Source organism: Uranotaenia lowii, chromosome 3, assembly GCF_029784155.1.
Source record: "Uranotaenia lowii strain MFRU-FL chromosome 3, ASM2978415v1, whole genome shotgun sequence".
NCBI classification, from domain to species: domain Eukaryota; kingdom Metazoa; phylum Arthropoda; class Insecta; order Diptera; family Culicidae; genus Uranotaenia; species Uranotaenia lowii.
In genome coordinates this window covers 352267882-352285587 of record NC_073693.1, presented here as the reverse complement: position 1 = coordinate 352285587, position 17706 = coordinate 352267882, and the positions used below count along the sequence as shown (strand labels likewise).

Below are 17706 nucleotides of genomic sequence, written 5' to 3'. Positions count from 1 at the left end.
GAGACCGTACCTAGTTTTGTCAGCCGAGGGATTCGAAAAATGACCTTCCCCTGTTGGGTCGAACCACACGATGTGTCCAGGGAAATCAGATAAGCAAAACGCGTGAAAGCAAATTTAAAAACTTTTTCTTTTCTTTTTGCAGCTGTATACAGAAAAGCTATAAAACGCGTGCTTTATTGCTATGGATCCGCAATTTCGAGGTGGCAATTGATTGTGGTGGAACATCGGCTCATTATTGCGTCACAAAAAATTGTAAGAAAATTGCATTGTTTCTTAATTTTGAAAGCAAACTTTAAATTTATAATTTCAAACTTCAAAGTCAAAATAAATCATTTATGTTCTTAACATATTTTGAAAATCTATGATTTCAAAATCAATCTGTTATGTCGAAATTTTTTATTGAAATTTAAAATGTAGATTCACAACTCAATGCTATTCAAGACTATGAAGACAAATTTCGAAATGTGAAAGCATTTCACAGGAACTTTATAATCTGCTGTCAGACGAAAGTGGCAGCTGTAAGTGTTTACCTTGAAACTTACCGGCTGATGGAAAGCCATAACGAAATCCTTTCGTGTTTTTCCCTTTTTCTTCCCTTTCGTCTAACCACCAACATGTGGAAAGTTCACTTCCGTTAAAAATCTACTCTTAAGCTTTACTAGGAAAAGTACAAACTCTAAGGTAAAATCTGAAACTTGTCTCCTGCTGCCCACGTTAAGCGAAAGTTTTGCCCTGCAGTTTTAATTTTTGTCAGCCAGGCTGTCTGGCAATTTGGCGAACCACATAGTTCCGGTGACGGTGGGCAGGAAGTGTTTCATATTCCAATATTCCGAAAATGTTGGAAGCTGTGAGGGGGTTCAAGCGGAAGGAATGTGAATTCCGAGTCTCAATACATCTGATGTCTTAGTCAAATTTTTACATAGATCGTTGGAATTGATATTTTTCATGGAATTTAAGCCTTTTTTCGGAGTTTCTGTTCTGGTACAAATAAAACAAAGGAATTTTGTCAAATATAACGAATCTATTTAAGACGATCCAGACTATCTAACGTATTTTATTCGACTGCTCATGATAGAAAAATACACTGAGATGAATGCTTAAGGCTTATTCATATTATTCATATTGGATGATACAACAGTTTTTTTTTTTGTTTATTTAAATAATTCGCTAATTTTACGTTTCAGTCTACTTTTATTCGACCATCCTAAGGAGAAAAAAAAAGCAATTTTCCCGCTTGCTAGGGCCGTCTATCTGTCGTCTTAGAGCAGAGCGACGGCCTTATCAGGTGGAAAATTGATTTTTTTTTCATTTGAGGATGGTCGAATAAAAGTAGACTGAAACGTAAAACATGCAAAATTTTTGAAAACATCACCGAACAAAGTAAACAAAAGAAACCCCAAAAAATTACATCCAGCGCACAATGGGGAGAAAAGTGTATAAACCGCGGAGAAATTGAATATCTTCCCTCCTACACGAAAAAAATCCATGAAAAAGAACTTTCCTTTAGTGAAAAACCAGATTCAGACGCCGAACAAGCTTACGAACGGAGTAATAGTGCTTTTTTTAACCCCCAATTCCCCTATATTTTGTAAACAATCCAGAAAATAACTTATTCAGACTTGAAAATTTTGAACAAAAATAGACCTTTCTTTTTTCTGAGGAATCCAATGGAGGATGTTTGAACCACCGAACGCTTCGAAAAATGGAGCTATGGCTGTTTTACCCTCAATTCCTCTATATATTTCAATTATTTAAAAATAAAGCTTATTCGAGCTTCCAAATTTTGAACCGTCTCTTTTGTGAATTTTTTCGAGGAATCCAATGAAGGCTTATTTAGCTACCTTTACGCTTTGTAAAATGCAGTTATGGGTGTTTTACCCTCAATTCTCCTATATATTTCAATTATTTAAGAAAAACGCATGTTCGGACTTCCAAATTTTGAACCAAATGCGACATATCTTGTGTGATTTTTTCCGAGAAATCCAATGAAGGCTGTTTAAGCCACCGCACGTTTCGAAAAATGGAGTTTTTTTCAAATTTTATTTGAGACTTTTTAAATATTTAGAGTTCATTCGAGTTTAAAGAGCTGAAACAAAATACTTAAAACTAATTACATAATGCCTTATAACTAACACAATATTTAGATTTTTATAACTTTTTTACTAAGACCTGATTTTATTAATTTTATTAGTTTTTGTTCAGCTGCTTGAGTGAATGCCAAAATATCTCACATTGTAGTTTGAATTTCGCATTCTTGCCTTTGATTTTCGTATTTTTCGCAGCCAATAAAAGGTGTTTTACAGTTCTGGCTGTTTTTGTTGTTTTTACTCTCAATTTAAGAAAAAAGCATTTTCGGACTTGAAAATTTTGAACAATATGAGAAGTATCTTATGTGATTTTTTCTGAGGAATCCAATGAAGGCTATTTGAGCCACCGCACGGATGATTGGAAACTGGAGTTATGGCTGTTCTACCCTCAATTTCCCAACATTCTTTTCAATTATTTCAGAAAAAATCATTTTTAGACTTGAAGACTTTGAACAAAATGAGGCGTATCCTATGTGATTTTTCCTGAGGAATCCAATAAGGGCTGTTTGAGTCACCGCACGGATAAGAAACTGGAGTTATGACTGTTTAACCTTCAATTACCTTTCATTTTTTCAAATAGTCAAAAAAGCATGTTCGGACTTGAAAATTTTGTACCCAATGAGACATATGTATCTTATGAGATTTTTTCCAAGAAAATCAATTTTGCTGTTTGAGTCACTGCACGCTTCGGAAAATTATGGCTGTTTTTATCCTCAATTCCTCTACGTTTTTCAATTATTTCAGAAAAAAAGCATTTTCGGACTTGAAAACTTTGAACAAAATGGGACAGAGTCAGTTACACATTTCAGCATCTGAATTCCGACTTTTGAATGAATGGTTGATGTCCGAATCCGATTTCTTAAATTTTGAATCCAAATTGAACCGGTATGTAAAATTTGCATCTGAAATGTTGTGCGGAGCCTGAATGTCTTATCGTGATGTTGCCAGATTGCCCGGTTTTTTCGTATTTGCCCGGCTATTTAATACAAAATTTGAGAAAAGTCTGTTCCGGCCCAGTTGCCCGGATTTCATTGAAAAAAGCTCGGTTTTTGGCTGAATGTATTAACTTTATTTGCCAAATCAATAAAAAAAAAACAAATTATGTTGTAATTTTTTTTATTATCCAAAACCATTTTTTTGAACAAGTTTTATGAAAATAAGCATTTAAGGATTTTCGGAATTCTTAAATAAAATTTAAAGTCTAGGGGAAAGTCGGTTAAAACGGACACTTTCAATATTTCGAAAATTACAATGTTTGTCAAAAATCTAATGATGGTAATATGTTCTTCTAAGTGTATCAACACTTTCGAGACCTTTTATTTGTTTATAGCAAGCAAGATCCCATAATGGTAAACAAAACAAACAAAAACTTTGAGGGTCTATTATCTGATGTAATTTTCTCTCCTCATAAAATAGTTCATAACTCCCAAAATTTTTGAAAATTTCAACCGTTTTCAAAGGAAGAGTGTTTATTAGACTTCTTTTAAATCATCTGTAGGAAAATCAGCGAACTCGTTTTGAAAAAAAAATTGTTTAGGCGGGTAAGACGGACGCATAAGTTTCTCCAGGTATTTTAATTTTTTCATCGGATTAATCCTCCATACGCCTTCAAAAGACCTTGGTAAGAACAATTGTCGGTTGAATAGCACTCACCATCTCAACCAGGCCATAATAACTGTAAAAACAGGATCTCCGGTAAAGAAAGCGCATATAACACACGGAATTCCTAAACCACACTGTTTTGCTTCTGGACTCGGACCAGTTGGTCCCATTTGGGTTGAAAAACATTTTCAAATACTTAACTCACAAAAATATCTACTTTTACAGCAATTTTTGCGGCAAAATGTACCTTTTCGGAGCAGTGTCCGTTTTAGTCGACCATTTTTGAAAAGTGTAGTTTGCAAGCATGTTTTAAATAGCTATAGAATCATCTTGATGAAGTAAATTTACTAATTCCAATGGTATATGCGATAGCAAACAATCTAAACTGCCCATCTGCACGAAATCTGCGATGAAAAAAGCAATATCTGATTTTCTATTGCGATTTTACCTTAGGGTTTCCGTCTTACCCGACTTTCCCCTACTCATAAATTTTTATGAAATAATTTTTTTTTTCAAGTTTTTTTTTTAAACTTTTGTTTGAGTAATTCCTGGGTTTTGTCCAAATTAGTCCGGATATTGCCCGGATTTTTGGTCGATAGTCTTGAAATAAAATGCCCAGATTTTGATAGGTTTTAAGATGAAATAGTCCGGATTTGTCCGGCCTTGATACGTGCTGAAAAATTTTTGCCAACCTTATCTTATCAAAATTATGAAAATTAATCCTAGACCTGATTTCTCAAATGAGCATTTATAATTTATTTAAAAATCCGGTTTATAGATAACTAGCTGACCCGGTGTGCTTTGCTACACCTTGCACAAATAAATGAAATTTGCCTAAATTATCTAAATTTTTAAGTTTTCTTAAAAGTATCATTTAAAATCAATTTCAACAGAAATCAGAAGCAACTATTTTAAAATGAGAGCTGCAGCTGGCGTATGGAATTTTAATACAAAGAGGATTTCATCTTATTAAGTGTAACTTGATCTTTCAATTTGTTTTAAAGATCTGAAATTTGTACTTTGTGTTCGTAAGTTTAATGAGTTCTCTAATTATACCAATATGTATGTTTTATCGATATGGATTCTCCACCTTCTATTCTTCCAAAGTGGGGAGGGCTCACGAACCTCCATAAAAGCATTGTTGGTATCTAAATAACGTTGTTTCATAATAATATGAAATTAAAACCTTGTCTCATTTCCTACTTCACCTTGAAAAAACAGAGGGTCTCAATTTATTCGTTTGCAAACAGCCTCACTTATAAAAGATGGTTCTTTTTGATTGATAAATGCTCGATTAATGCTAAAAATGCCCTTTCCTCTTCCCACTCCCACTACTTGAAGAAGGCAGCCGTTTCTTATAATCATACCCATTTTTTCGTTCCCAAAAACCTTCTCATATCAAATTTGATTCCATTAGATGATGAATAATCAGGCGAAACAACAAAATGGTATAGAGCCCCCTCCTTCCCTCTCATTGCAGAAAGGCGTAAGGTTTTATAACAATCTTAGAAACATATTTCGTACCCAAACACCTTCCTATGCCCAATATGATTTCATTTGCATGATTAATCTTTAAGTTATGCCTACAAAATTTTTATTAGGGCCTCTCCCACCATCGTACTCATTGGAAAAAGGGTGGTGCCTTAAATAAAAATAGAATCATTTTGGTGGCCCAATTCTTTTCCGTGTAAAATTTGATTCCATTTCCACGTATAAGTTCTCAATTTTTGCAAAGAATTGTACCATCGCTTCCTATATCCCCAATAGACTGAGTCGATTTGGGGTCATTTTCGAATTTCTCAAACCCTGGGGTCTTAAAAGTTTCGTTTTGTCCTAAAACTCATCCATGATTTTTTGCCGAATTTTTAAGTAACGTTTACATGAGTAAATTTGGACTTTTAGGTTTGTATGGGAAAATTTAAAATTTTGTACTGAAAAACGAACATGGTTTTTCTTTTAGCTCTGGTTCCAAGCCATTCCACCCTTTATGTGCCAATTTATAAATTTCTTAAAGGAAATTTTCCGCTTAACAACATTGCCGAAGACCGTTACTTATTATCTCTCCAGACAACGAAGTTATAACCAATGTAATGAAGGTATGTCTTTTGGCATTGAAGGCAATTCAAATAAACCCGCAACACTGCTGGATACAAACGAGAGATTGCTTGACTGATTTGCTCGTAGATGTTTTCTTTCAAATTTTATCATATTAGTCTCTTCGAAGCGATTGTTGTTTACATTAGGAGCCACTCTTTGATGGTTTCTATAAATAAAAATGACTATGCTTGAAGGGCTGGCATTCAATTGATTGCAAGCGCATCAACATTTCACATAGAGCTGGAACAGCACAACAACATCGCCCAACAAGCTGGCCGAAAACAAATGCCAGAGTTCAGATCGAAAAAAAGATTAGAGTTTCTAATAACAAAAAGATACATTATAAGTATTCGCTTTTAATTTAAATACATTAAATATCCGATATTTGAATTATTGCATATGTATTTATGGTTACCCGGGGGAAAATGTTTCAGCAAAAGGCGTTCAGTTGAAGCAACTTTTCTTAAGACCTCATGATTTGGTTCTCAATTTTTTTTTAACAAAATGCTAAACGAATCTTTTATCTTCATTTTGATATCCTATTTATGAATATCGGTCAAGAACAGGCCGAGCGACAACGATTCTAATATAGGTGTTTTTAATACTGAGTGTGGGGTTCGTTGTTTTGCTGTTCCAGCTCTATGTGAAATGTTGATGCGCTTGCAATCAATTGAATGCCAGCCCTTCAAGCATAGTCATTTTTATTTATAGAAACCATCAAAGAGTGGCTCCTAATGTAAACAACAATCGCTTCGAAGAGACTAATATGATAAAATTTGAAAGAAAACATCTACGAGCAAATCAGTCAAGCAATCTCTCGTTTGTACCCAGCAGTGTTGCGGGTTTATTTGAATTGCCTTCAATGCCAAAAGACATACCTTCATTACATTGGTTATAACTTCGTTGTCTGGAGAGATAATAAGTAACGGTCTTCGGCAATGTTGTTAAGCGGAAAATTTCCTTTAAGAAATTTATAAATTGGCACATAAAGGGTGGAATGGCTTGGAACCAGAGCTAAAAGAAAAACCATGTTCGTTTTTCAGTACAAAATTTTAAATTTTCCCATACAAACCTAAAAGTCCAAATTTACTCATGTAAACGTTACTTAAAAATTCGGCAAAAAATCATGGATGAGTTTTAGGACAAAACGAAACTTTTAAGACCCCAGGGTTTCAGAAATTCGAAAATTACCCCAAATTGACTCAGTCTAATCCCCAATGCAAGAAAGGAGGCGTTTCAAATAATGATAGATATAACTATTTCTCGCTCTCCCATATCAAATTTGGTTCCATATGTTCGAATAGTTCTCAAGTTATGCCAGAAGTTGTAAAGGAGTCCCTTTTCCTTTCCTATCTCCCCAATAATGGAAGACATGCCCTCTAGCCTAAAATTTCAACACCTATCAAGCTTTCTCCTATTGGCGCACTAATGCCTGTCTATCCACCTTTCTTTCAAATTCTATAAAATAAATTCTCTCTAGTTTTCATTCCGCCGCACATGCCATTAAAATTATAATCAGTAATGGAAGAAGAAAGTGTTACCACGAATCACACTGACATTACATTTATAACAAAAATCCGATCATTTTCTGTCTTATTTTACCACCTATCGTCGATATTGCGAACCTTTAAAAATATGCTAAAAATCCTTGGTAGGAAAAATTTACCTGTTTAGCACGATTGTATCGTCGAAAATGCCTATAATCCCTTGAAAATTGGGTAGCACTTCTCAACTGGGATAGCATTTCATCCAAAGCTAGAACATTTCTCGTACCCAATTACCCTCGCATGCCAAATTTGATTCAATTTGCTTATTTATGTTTTGGAGTTATGTAAAAAAATATAAAAAAGGCCCCCTCCCCTTATTTCTATCTTCCTACTAGAATGAGGGAGGGGTCCCAAATAATTAAAGCAATACATTTCGTATCCAAATACCCTCCCATGCCAAATTTGGCTCCATTCGCTTGATCTGTTCTCGAGTTATGCAAACATTTGTCTTTTGTTTGGGAGACTCCCTCCCCTCTCCGTGTTTGCAGGAGGGGTCTCAAACCATCATAGGAACCTTTCCAGGCCTCCAATACTCTCACCTGCCATAGGAAACAGACAGACAGATAGCAATCCATTTTTATAGATATAGAATTTATTGTGTTGAAACAAAATTTCTTACTCGAACTTTTATGGCTGTAGTTTCTGACATTCGATGATAAAAATGCACATTGGAGAATGTTAAAAAACAATTTTTGAAATCAAATCTCAATTTTTCATTTTCCAATTGCGATATGAAAAATTTATCAAAATTAAAATTCTCAATTATAAATTAAAATTTACTCTCAAATCATTGAAAAATTTTCACAACATGGACAGACTTTCCAAAAAAGGAGTGTATTCCTAATAACCTAAATTTCAAAAAGTTTTCATATTTAAGTTAAAATTGATACAGGTTGAAATATTTTCAGTAGAGTTTTTCATCTCGTCAAGTGTGAATGATGCTTTTGATATCCGATTGAAAATAATAAATTGCTTCTAATCGATTATTCGGTGTGCAAATTCCTCAAGCAACTGGTGAAAATCGACCGAAATTAGAGAATTAGTCCAGAAACAGAAAAATCTCCACGGTGAGATAATCCTATTAGGATTAGTGTGTGCGGTGGTGATAATTTGGCCATTTGGCATTTTCCCACAATCTGCTCCGGTTAATTTCGAATGGCATTTTGCGGTGTTCATTGGGGCGCGGTTAAATTTTGTGGCCAATTCCGGTAGGTAACATTCATTCATTTGATTTCTGTTGATTTAATTAGTGCATCGAATGCAATGGTAGCGCGTTTATATATGAGTAGAGGTACATTCAAATATTTATGCGGCAATTAGTTAGCAATGTTATTCGATACACGAATGAGCTATCAATTATTGGGAAAGAGAAACATTGACTTTCTGATGATGCTTAATCAATATTTATGTATCACTGTAACTGTGGTTTGAGTAAGATTTAATATTTTAAATAATTTTTATTTATTTCTTAATCTTCAATTCGTGATAATGTATTAAAAAAAGTACATAGAACACATGAATAGGCTGACTAGAGTCTGCCATAACTAGAGAGTTATTCAATCAGCTCAATCGAAGCGGTCCACCTGAGCTCATCTCATCCATAACGATAATTAATATTGAAAATTACTCAAACCCAAGGAGCGGAATAATCGCCCGGTTTACCATCCGTCAATTAGCGCTTCATTATCGCGATTGAGAAACGCGGTTTAATCTCGCCTCAACTAAATACTAGCCATCTCGGGACAAATCCACTTGCTTCACCGAGCCAGATGGACCAGAAGCAGCAGCTAATCTTCCAAGGCGAAGGCTTTCAGAAACTTTGTCTTTCACCCTTTCACTTAACCCTTGCTGACCCACCGGAGCTGTTTTGGAGTCCTTATCCAATCAAATTATAATTAACTACAATCCTTGAGATATTTTGAGGTTCTGCCCACTTAAAATGTTAATGGTGTTATTTTAAGACACGTCAGCTTGGGACTTGAGTAAAAAAAACTTAAAGCAACAGATACAGTAAAACAGAAATCTATTGATTTTTTTCAAAATTTGTTACAAAATCCAGCAATCCAATAAAAGAATAATTGATGATCAGTAGCATATTAACACGTCAAAATTTAATTCAGCTGTTTGAAACAGATATACTAGTCTGATATTGCCATAATCATTTAATACCAGCCATTCCATTGTTGGGATCGCTTTCTGACTACCAAAAGGGACTTCCAGTCGAAAGCCAGCGAGCAAAAAAGGCTCCATCCTCATTTATTCGGCCCGAATATCCCGCTACATCAACCCATAGGACCAGTGCTGGTGTAATTGTGCCCAATTAATTATGGTTATTTCCGAAAAGGGAGAAATCAGATTTTCCCCTGTGGGCTGTAGTGAAAGCAAATAAAAAGGTAAATTAATCTCCTCAGGTTGGTTCATTTTTGTGAGGTAATCCGGAAATGAAACCTTGGTTCCAACATTGAAAATTTTTTTTTTCACTCAAGAAATAACTCTTGTTGAATTCTGCCTTAACGTGACAGAGGCACCAATCTCTCTGATTTGAACCATTCTAGTTCCGCCAGTTGGAACATCAAAATGGTGACACATTGAATTACCGAGTGGTAAAATTCCAGCAGCAATTTGGATCCAACGCAAGGGACAAGGGATATGCGTTGGAAAAAAAAAACTCCGGACACCCACAATACCAAACCTGAGCAACCGAACCAAACAGTGCAGAAAAATAAATCCGAGTAAAATCGGATTAGTGGTTGAGGATTCTTTTTTCGTCCCTGATTTCATTCATTCGGAACCAATTTGACGTAGCTGGGATTTCTCTTGAAAGTTAAAAGTGTCAATGAATGAGTTTGTCACATAGTTTTCGAAACTTATCTTGTTTTGACGTGACCATAGAAAAAAAATTTCAATTTAAGCCGAGAAATTTCAAAATTTCATCAAAAATTTGAAAGTTTTGACAATTTTGACAATTTTGACAATTTTGACAATTTTGACAATTTTGACAATTTTGACAATTTTGACAATTTTGACAATTTTGACAATTTTGAAAATTTTGACAATTTTGACAATTTTGACAATTTTGACAATTTTGACAATGTACGGACGCAGGATTCCGTTCTTAGTGTCCCACGAATTGGGTCCCAAACGGCTGACGAAAACGGGTGAGCAGGAAGCAACAATGGGTCACACGGTGCGCCTCTGGACCGTTATTATAAAAAAAAATTGTCCATCAAATCCAAGTACGGGGCTCGATTCCTTAGGTCATTCTGCACCTCTGGGTAAATTTTAAAAAAAATCCCTAGCAGAAAATCCGAGAAATCTTGATTTTAAGGTTTTTGTTGAGAAATTTCAAAATAATTCATATTCAAATTATTCAATATCATCAAAAAACCTCCAAAAACGTCAAAAAAGTGGTCCAAGCCATTTCCAACCAGTATGTATTTGTTGCCGTTGATAAAATTATGATTATTTACAACTGACTTAACTCTCCAAACATGGCTTAAGTGTATTATAAGTATGGTTTATTAGGGGTTTAAGTTTAGTTTAAATTATTGTTTCCGTGAAGTTATGGGGGAAAATGAATTTCAAATCAGTGGTGCTTTTATTGGTTAGTAGGAAAAGGAAACAGTGAAATAGTAAAAAGTAAAAGTAAACTATAAAACAGCAATACAACTAAAAATAATGAATGGAACATATTAAAAACTCAAAACTAACACATATGGTTGCTGTTGTAATCAATCAAAGAGTTTAACAAACGGTCGTTATAAACCTTTGATGATTTGGGAGCTTTATATCGCTGCCAAATCACATCAAAATCAGCATGTACGGATTCGGAGGCTTGCTCATTGTGAAGCCCAAGTCCTCTTCCGGCTTCTCGACAGAAATCCGCCACATGGTACTTTGTAATGTGATATTTAGATGTGAATGGAAGATTCAGCTTCTCCCAGCTGCTGGCAAAATCTGCAATAGCCTCCTCAAACCCATGCTCGAGTTTAAAGGAAAAGCATTTTGCATACACGTTTTTGAAGTTATTCAGAACCTGAAAATCGTAATATTTATTAAAAACTTGGTAAAGTTTATTTAGTAGAACAACCAACCGTAACGTAATCTGAAAGTTCAGGGTTGTCTGCCAAACAATTGGTAGCATCCAATAGCGCGTGGCAAGCTCTTCCGGTGAAACCGTACGTCATCTGTTGGTGTCTCACCTGTGCTTGTTCCACCCATAAGTCTACCCAGTCTGGTGCTTTCTTCTCAAGTGACTTAAAAATTGTATTAATAATTCCAAGCGTTATATGTAACGGTGGAGGCGGGCAAAGGTTCACGATTTTGTCTTCATCACTACCCGAGACCAACGGGGCATTCACGCAGCTTGCGAAGTTCTTTCCATTCAATTTCTTTTTTCTTGTGCAATTTTCGTTTATACTTCCTTTGGTTCTCGCGGTTCCGTTTGCTACACCGAGCTCGCTCTTTAAAGCCTCACAGTATGGACATGGATTCTTCGAAGAGTGGGCCATTATGCCAATTATAATATTTATAATCTTGAGGTCCCCAGCAACCAAGTATTCGAGCTCGTGTAATTTGAGAAGTTTCGTCTAAACGGGGGAAATATTGTCATACTTTTCAGCGAGATTTGGTGAAAGTGCAATGATGAAAAGCTTCTTCACGCCGCCATCCTTGAAGCCAGCCAGATGTTCCATTTGCGGAGAGATCACAGATAACGTTATCTTGAAGAAGCTCCTACCCCCATCAATTCCTATTTTCACCACAAAATCATCAACAGGTGGTCTTGAACGTTTGATACGGTTAATGAGTTCCGGTACATCAGTGCAATATGCAACAACATGATCTGACGAAGGTGCTACATTTCCTGTGATGCTGGACAACTGAACTACATCAAACAAGTCTTTAAGCTGCCGGTTCATTTCAATCAATTTCAACCGCACTCCAGATTCTATATCGACTCCAGAAGCTCGAATACTTTTAATCACACCTAGATAATAGATAGATTATATAAAACAACCATTGTTATGAATAAAATACTAATTACCCATTGTTTTCCTCATGCTTAGATTGTTTTCGCCTTTGACCTTAAACAAATCATCTGCACGTAGTTTTTTGGGAGGTTCTGGACAAGTTGAAACTTTCTCGAATACAGACGGTCTTCCACGAAGATTTCGCAGAACACATTTTCCATCTTGATGGATAAAATATTTTTTTTTTTTGGATTTTTTAAATCAGGTGATCAGTGATGGTTTGAATCATTTGACTTAATTTTGAATCATTTGCTTATAACTTCTTTTGAAAACATTTTTCCCAGAAATGATGTTCTAAACTTTAGTAGAACTAGATCTTAGCTGCAACTTTTGTGACCAACACAAACCTGTATCTCTTATGCCTTATGAATGAGAAATCGAAAAGTTTAAATTTTTGAGCAATGATCGTAATCACAATCATTTGGATTAGCGGGTTGGATTAAATCCTACAATTCATACCACATTGAAGATACATATTTATGACATACAAGAAAGTTGTAGCTTAGATCTGTATCTACTAAAGTTTAGAACATCATTTCATGGAAAAATGTTTTCAAAAGAAGTTATAACCAAATGATTCAAAAATAAGTCAAATGATTCAAACCATCACTGCAGGTGATTATTTTAAAATATAGTTTTACCTGGTGAATCTGGCTTTGAACGCATATAGTCAGCTACTGCCGCATCCGCTGAGCTTGACGAGGGCTCTCCATTATTCAAAATTAAAATGATTTTCAAATTCGACGCTCGGGTGGATTGAGTGCAATGGTGCCTTTTTCCTCTTCCGTATTCACTGTAGCAAGTTTTAAAAATTACCACCGCTTTACACCCATCAATGTCTTCTGTGTCTGGACTGGACCTGGGTCTTCCGCGCTTGAGTTTCTTGGGTTCAAAACCAGGCAGGTTGCTTCTGCCCTCATGTATTCCGGCAGCAACACAAATCTCACATTTGCACATTCCTTGAGATTGCGTGATGATTGAATTTTCGAGCTTGTAACTTCGAATCCTGGGGACCCTTGTACCTCCCTTGCTGAACTCTCCACACGACGCGCGACATGTTCCGCAAATGACCGACGGATACAAATTTTCTCTGGATTCAAAATCTTGGAGAAAATTTCGAATAACAACTCTTATACCTGCACTTATCGGTCGAAGCGACGATGTCTTAGAAAGGCAGAGTACGCAAACCAAATTTCTGTTCTTTTCGTGAACATCCATTTTGAGGACAAAAATTGACGTTGAGAATTTGAAGTTGAATCCTTTTGATTTTTCAAAGCCCACTTGTGTCCCCGCTTTTGTGCCGGTCGACTGTTTCGCTGGTCATTCGCTTGTAGGTAGTTTCAAGCCAATGATGATTACAAGATTTATTTAACCTTAAACCACTAATAAACCATACTTATAATACACTTAAGCCATGTTTGGAGAGTTAAGTCAGTTGTAAATAATCATAATTTTATCAACGGCAACAAATACATACTGGTTGGAAATGACTTGGACCACTTTTTTGACGTTTTTGGAGGTTTTTTGATGATATTGAATAATTTGAATATGAATTATTTTGAAATTTCTCAACAAAAACCTTAAAATCAAGATTTCTCGGATTTTCTGCTAGGGATTTTTTTTAAAATTTACCCAGAGGTGCAGAATGACCTAAGGAATCGAGCCCCGTACTTGGATTTGATGGACAATTTTTTTTTTATAATAACGGTCCAGAGGCGCACCGTGGGTCATCAACTTGACCAGCGATGGCGGAGCGAAACAAGACCAAGAACGAACGAACTTTCGGTAAAAAACACGTCCGTTGCGCGCGAATAGGTTTGAAAAGTGATTTTATTGATGCAAATAAATATTTGACATGTCACTTAAATTATAGCGTTTCACTTCACGTATCACTTTTTCGTCAAGGTTATCTCACTACTTATTCTATATTGTGAGTGTGCAGTGTTGGTAATTCATTTTCGTTTTATAATGTGTGTTATGTGAAGTAGTGTAATGTGGAATTTATGTTTGTGTATGATAATTACATCGTATTTCTTCTCTTACAGACTATTTCACTTAACATTCGTAATTAGTAAATTTCATTTCTTCGTCAAATTTTATGTATTTCATTTTGTGTCGATGCCGAATTTTGATAATTTTGACAATTTTGACAATTTTGACAATTTTGACAATTTTGACAATTTTGACAATTTTGACAATTTTGACAATTTTGACAATTTTGACAATTTTGACAATTTTGACAATTTTGACAATTTTGACAATTTTGACAATTTTGACAATTTTGACAATTTTGACAATTTTGACAATTTTGACAATTTTGACAATTTTGACAATTTTGACAATTTTGACAATTTTGACAATTTTGACAATTTTGACAATTTTGACAATTTTGACAATTTTGACAATTTTGACAATTTTGACAATTTTGACAATTTTGACAATTTTGACAATTTTGACAATTTTGACAATTTTGACAATTTTGACAATTTTGACAATTTTGACAATTTTGACAATTTTGACAATTTTGACAATTTTGACAATTTTGACAATTTTGACAATTTTGACAATTTTGACAATTTTGACAATTTTGGCAATTTTGACAATTTTGACAATTTTGACAATTTTTGACAATTTTTGACAATTTTGACAATTTTGACAATTTTGACAATTTTGACAATTTTGACAATTTTGACAATTTTGACAATTTTGACAATTTTGACAATTTTGACAATTTTGACAATTTTGACAATTTTGACAATTTTGACAATTTTGACAATTTTGACAATTTTGACAATTTTGACAATTTTGACAATTTTGACAATTTTGACAATTTTGACAATTTTGACAATTTTGACAATTTTGACAATTTTGACAATTTTGACAATTTTGACAATTTTGACAATTTTGACAATTTTGACAATTTTGACAATTTTGACAATTTTGACAATTTTGACAATTTTGACAATTTTGACAATTTTGACAATTTTGACAATTTTGACAATTTTGACAATTTTGACAATTTTGACAATTTTGACAATTTTGACAATTTTGACAATTTTGACAATTTTGACAATTTTGACAATTTTGACAATTTTGACAATTTTGACAATTTTGACAATTTTGACAATTTTGACAATTTTGACAATTTTGACAATTTTGACAATTTTGACAATTTTGACAATTTTGACAATTTTGACAATTTTGACAATTTTGACAATTTTGACAATTTTGTACAATTTTAACAATTATGACAATTTTGATAATTATGACAATTTTTACAATTTTGACAATAGGAAAATAAATCAAAGCAACATATAATTTTTTGTTCAATGAGTGACACAGAAAAGTTTTAATTATATCTGGATCAATTCCGTGTTAAAGTCAACAAAATTTAAAAACTTTTCTACTCAACTATTCATTAACTTTTTTCTCTTCCCATTTCCAGACTCACATCAAACCTGCTGAAATTCATACGCTAGCGCCCTTGAATGACTGACCGCCGCACCTGCTATCGAAACCACCGACCAACGGGCTTAGCATTGGCCAACGCTGGAACATCTCCACCCACGCCTCGCTTGATCACGTCCGGATTCCGGGCCCTCCTGGTGGCGGCATCGCACCCGGATCACCAGCACCAGCGCGAATGTACCACAAGGCAAGGGCCGGCCACTGCGGAGTAGATGTGAAGCTGCTGGCCGACGTCGGATACATAGCGGATCGATTGCGCAGCCTTGAGCAGCGCTGGGAGCTGGCCGAGCTGAAAGACATCCACAAGCGGATCGTGCTCGGTCTGGAAGAACATCCGGTGAATGTGGTGCGAGCCATCCAGAGCGATCAGCTACGACCGGTGCAATCGGATCTTCACGGCCGTTCCCAGCTACAGCAGGAAGTCGAGCGAGCAGCCGAAGCGAGCCACGCAGTGGAAGCGATCAAGCGCCAGCAACGGATCGAGAACAGACGCCACTCATGTAACGACAACGGCGACATCGGCCTCTCAAACGATGAACAGCTGCAAACCAAATTAGCGCAATTAGAAGATTTTCTCATCACATTCTACCGTAGTTACGCCGAGGTACGGCGAGCAAGCCAAAAATCCAAAAAGACTAAGAAACAGCGCGACTCGGGATCACGCAAGAAGGTATACCCATTCCTGCCGTCTTCATCATCCACATCATCTTCATCGCGAAAAGCGTCGAGCGAAGTCGACGGACTTCGAACCAAGTGTGATAGCCAGTGTGCCACCAAGAGCGAACCCGCCAAAGAGCCAAAGCAACAATCATTCACTACATCGCAGGCCGATCGTACTATGAACCAGGATCGCGAACTCGAAGATCCTAATCTAGCAACAGCAGCAGAAGAAGCAGCAACAGCACAACAACAGCCCACAGTAGACCCACTACGAGAAACAACCGCTGACCAATCGAACCAAGGTGACGAAGACAATCATCAAGGTGATGCCAAACAGAACTCTCCTGCCAAAACGATCAGCAACGGAAACAGCGTATCAACGACCCCACAGCGAACGAGCAGCGAAGCAACCACCAATACCAATACCAAAGAAGAGGACGACGACGATACGACCACGACGACGACGACGACGGTGGCCACAACAGCGAGTCAACAAACTGTAATCAATGCAGACGAACAGCAGGAACAGCAGCTGCAGAACCAACAACAATCAACGACGGAACAACAGAAGCGACCGTCACTGGATGCACCGACCTCGTCGCCCATTTCGTCAGCTCGGATCACCTACACCGGTTGCGATGGGGACAGTACCGAACCGGACGAGGAGGAAGACGACGACGACGATGACGATGTGGGTACTACGGGTGCCGGTGGGGTCGATACCGGCAGCGGCGGCGGCGGCAACGAAGCCTGTGGTCGCAACAAGCTGAGAAAGCGAATCTCCGAGCTCACGAACAACGTTGCCAACGCCAAGCAGTTCCAGCAGCTGTGCGACAACATCGACGCGATCAACGACGTGGAGCTGCGGGCGCTGATACGGGAGCTGAAGCGGAAGATCGAGTTTGCCGAACGGATGAATTGGATGTGTGAGTAGATGCTTTCAATTTCTAAACGTTTTTAAACGTTTAAGGGGTATAACACTGACAAACAGTATATGTTTATGTGGCTTGGCCTTCGAACTTCTTTTAGAGCTTCCACGGAGGATGGCCCATCTTCTTTTCGATAAAAAAAAAATCACCAAAAACAGTTTTTTTTTGTTTTTCAATGAGCCTCCATCAGAAGAAATTTATCTAGTTGGTTAACTGATTATTGTATTTTATTTGAGTTCTTTAGCCCATCTTGAATAAAAAAAGAACTTCAAAGTTTCCTTTTGGA

At 36.2% G+C, this 17706-nt stretch overlaps 2 protein-coding genes across 9 annotated transcripts in view; one reads left to right on the top strand and one right to left on the bottom strand.

The window, feature by feature from the left end:
- LOC129754674 (high affinity cGMP-specific 3',5'-cyclic phosphodiesterase 9A) overlaps nt 1–17706 on the top strand; it is a 711945-nt gene that overhangs the window by 607934 nt on the left and 86305 nt on the right. For all 8 annotated transcript variants that reach the window (XM_055750864.1, XM_055750866.1, XM_055750865.1 and 5 more), the window contains one exon: nt 15809–17417. In XM_055750864.1, the coding sequence (XP_055606839.1) occupies nt 16007–17417 (1411 nt within the window). In that variant the 5' untranslated portion in view covers nt 15809–16006. The remainder of the gene's footprint in view (nt 1–15808; nt 17418–17706) is intronic.
- LOC129754676 (uncharacterized) lies at nt 10736–11915 on the bottom strand. Its single transcript, XM_055750874.1, has 2 exons — nt 11428–11915; nt 10736–11369 (listed from the first exon to the last, which is right to left on the bottom strand). Exons 1-2 carry the CDS (start codon nt 11842–11844, stop codon nt 11040–11042), a joined length of 747 nt encoding a protein of 248 aa, XP_055606849.1. The 5' UTR covers nt 11845–11915; the 3' UTR covers nt 10736–11039.

Excerpts from the sequence above, each read along its gene's own strand:
- LOC129754676 (XM_055750874.1), bottom strand. The coding sequence starts at position 11,844 with ATGGCCCACTCTTCGAAGAATCCATGTCCATACTGTGAGGCTTTAAAG. Across the intron at positions 11,370-11,427 it reads AACTTTCAGATTACGTTACG|GTTCTGAATAACTTCAAAAA; the intron begins GTTGGTTGTTCT and ends TACGATTTTCAG.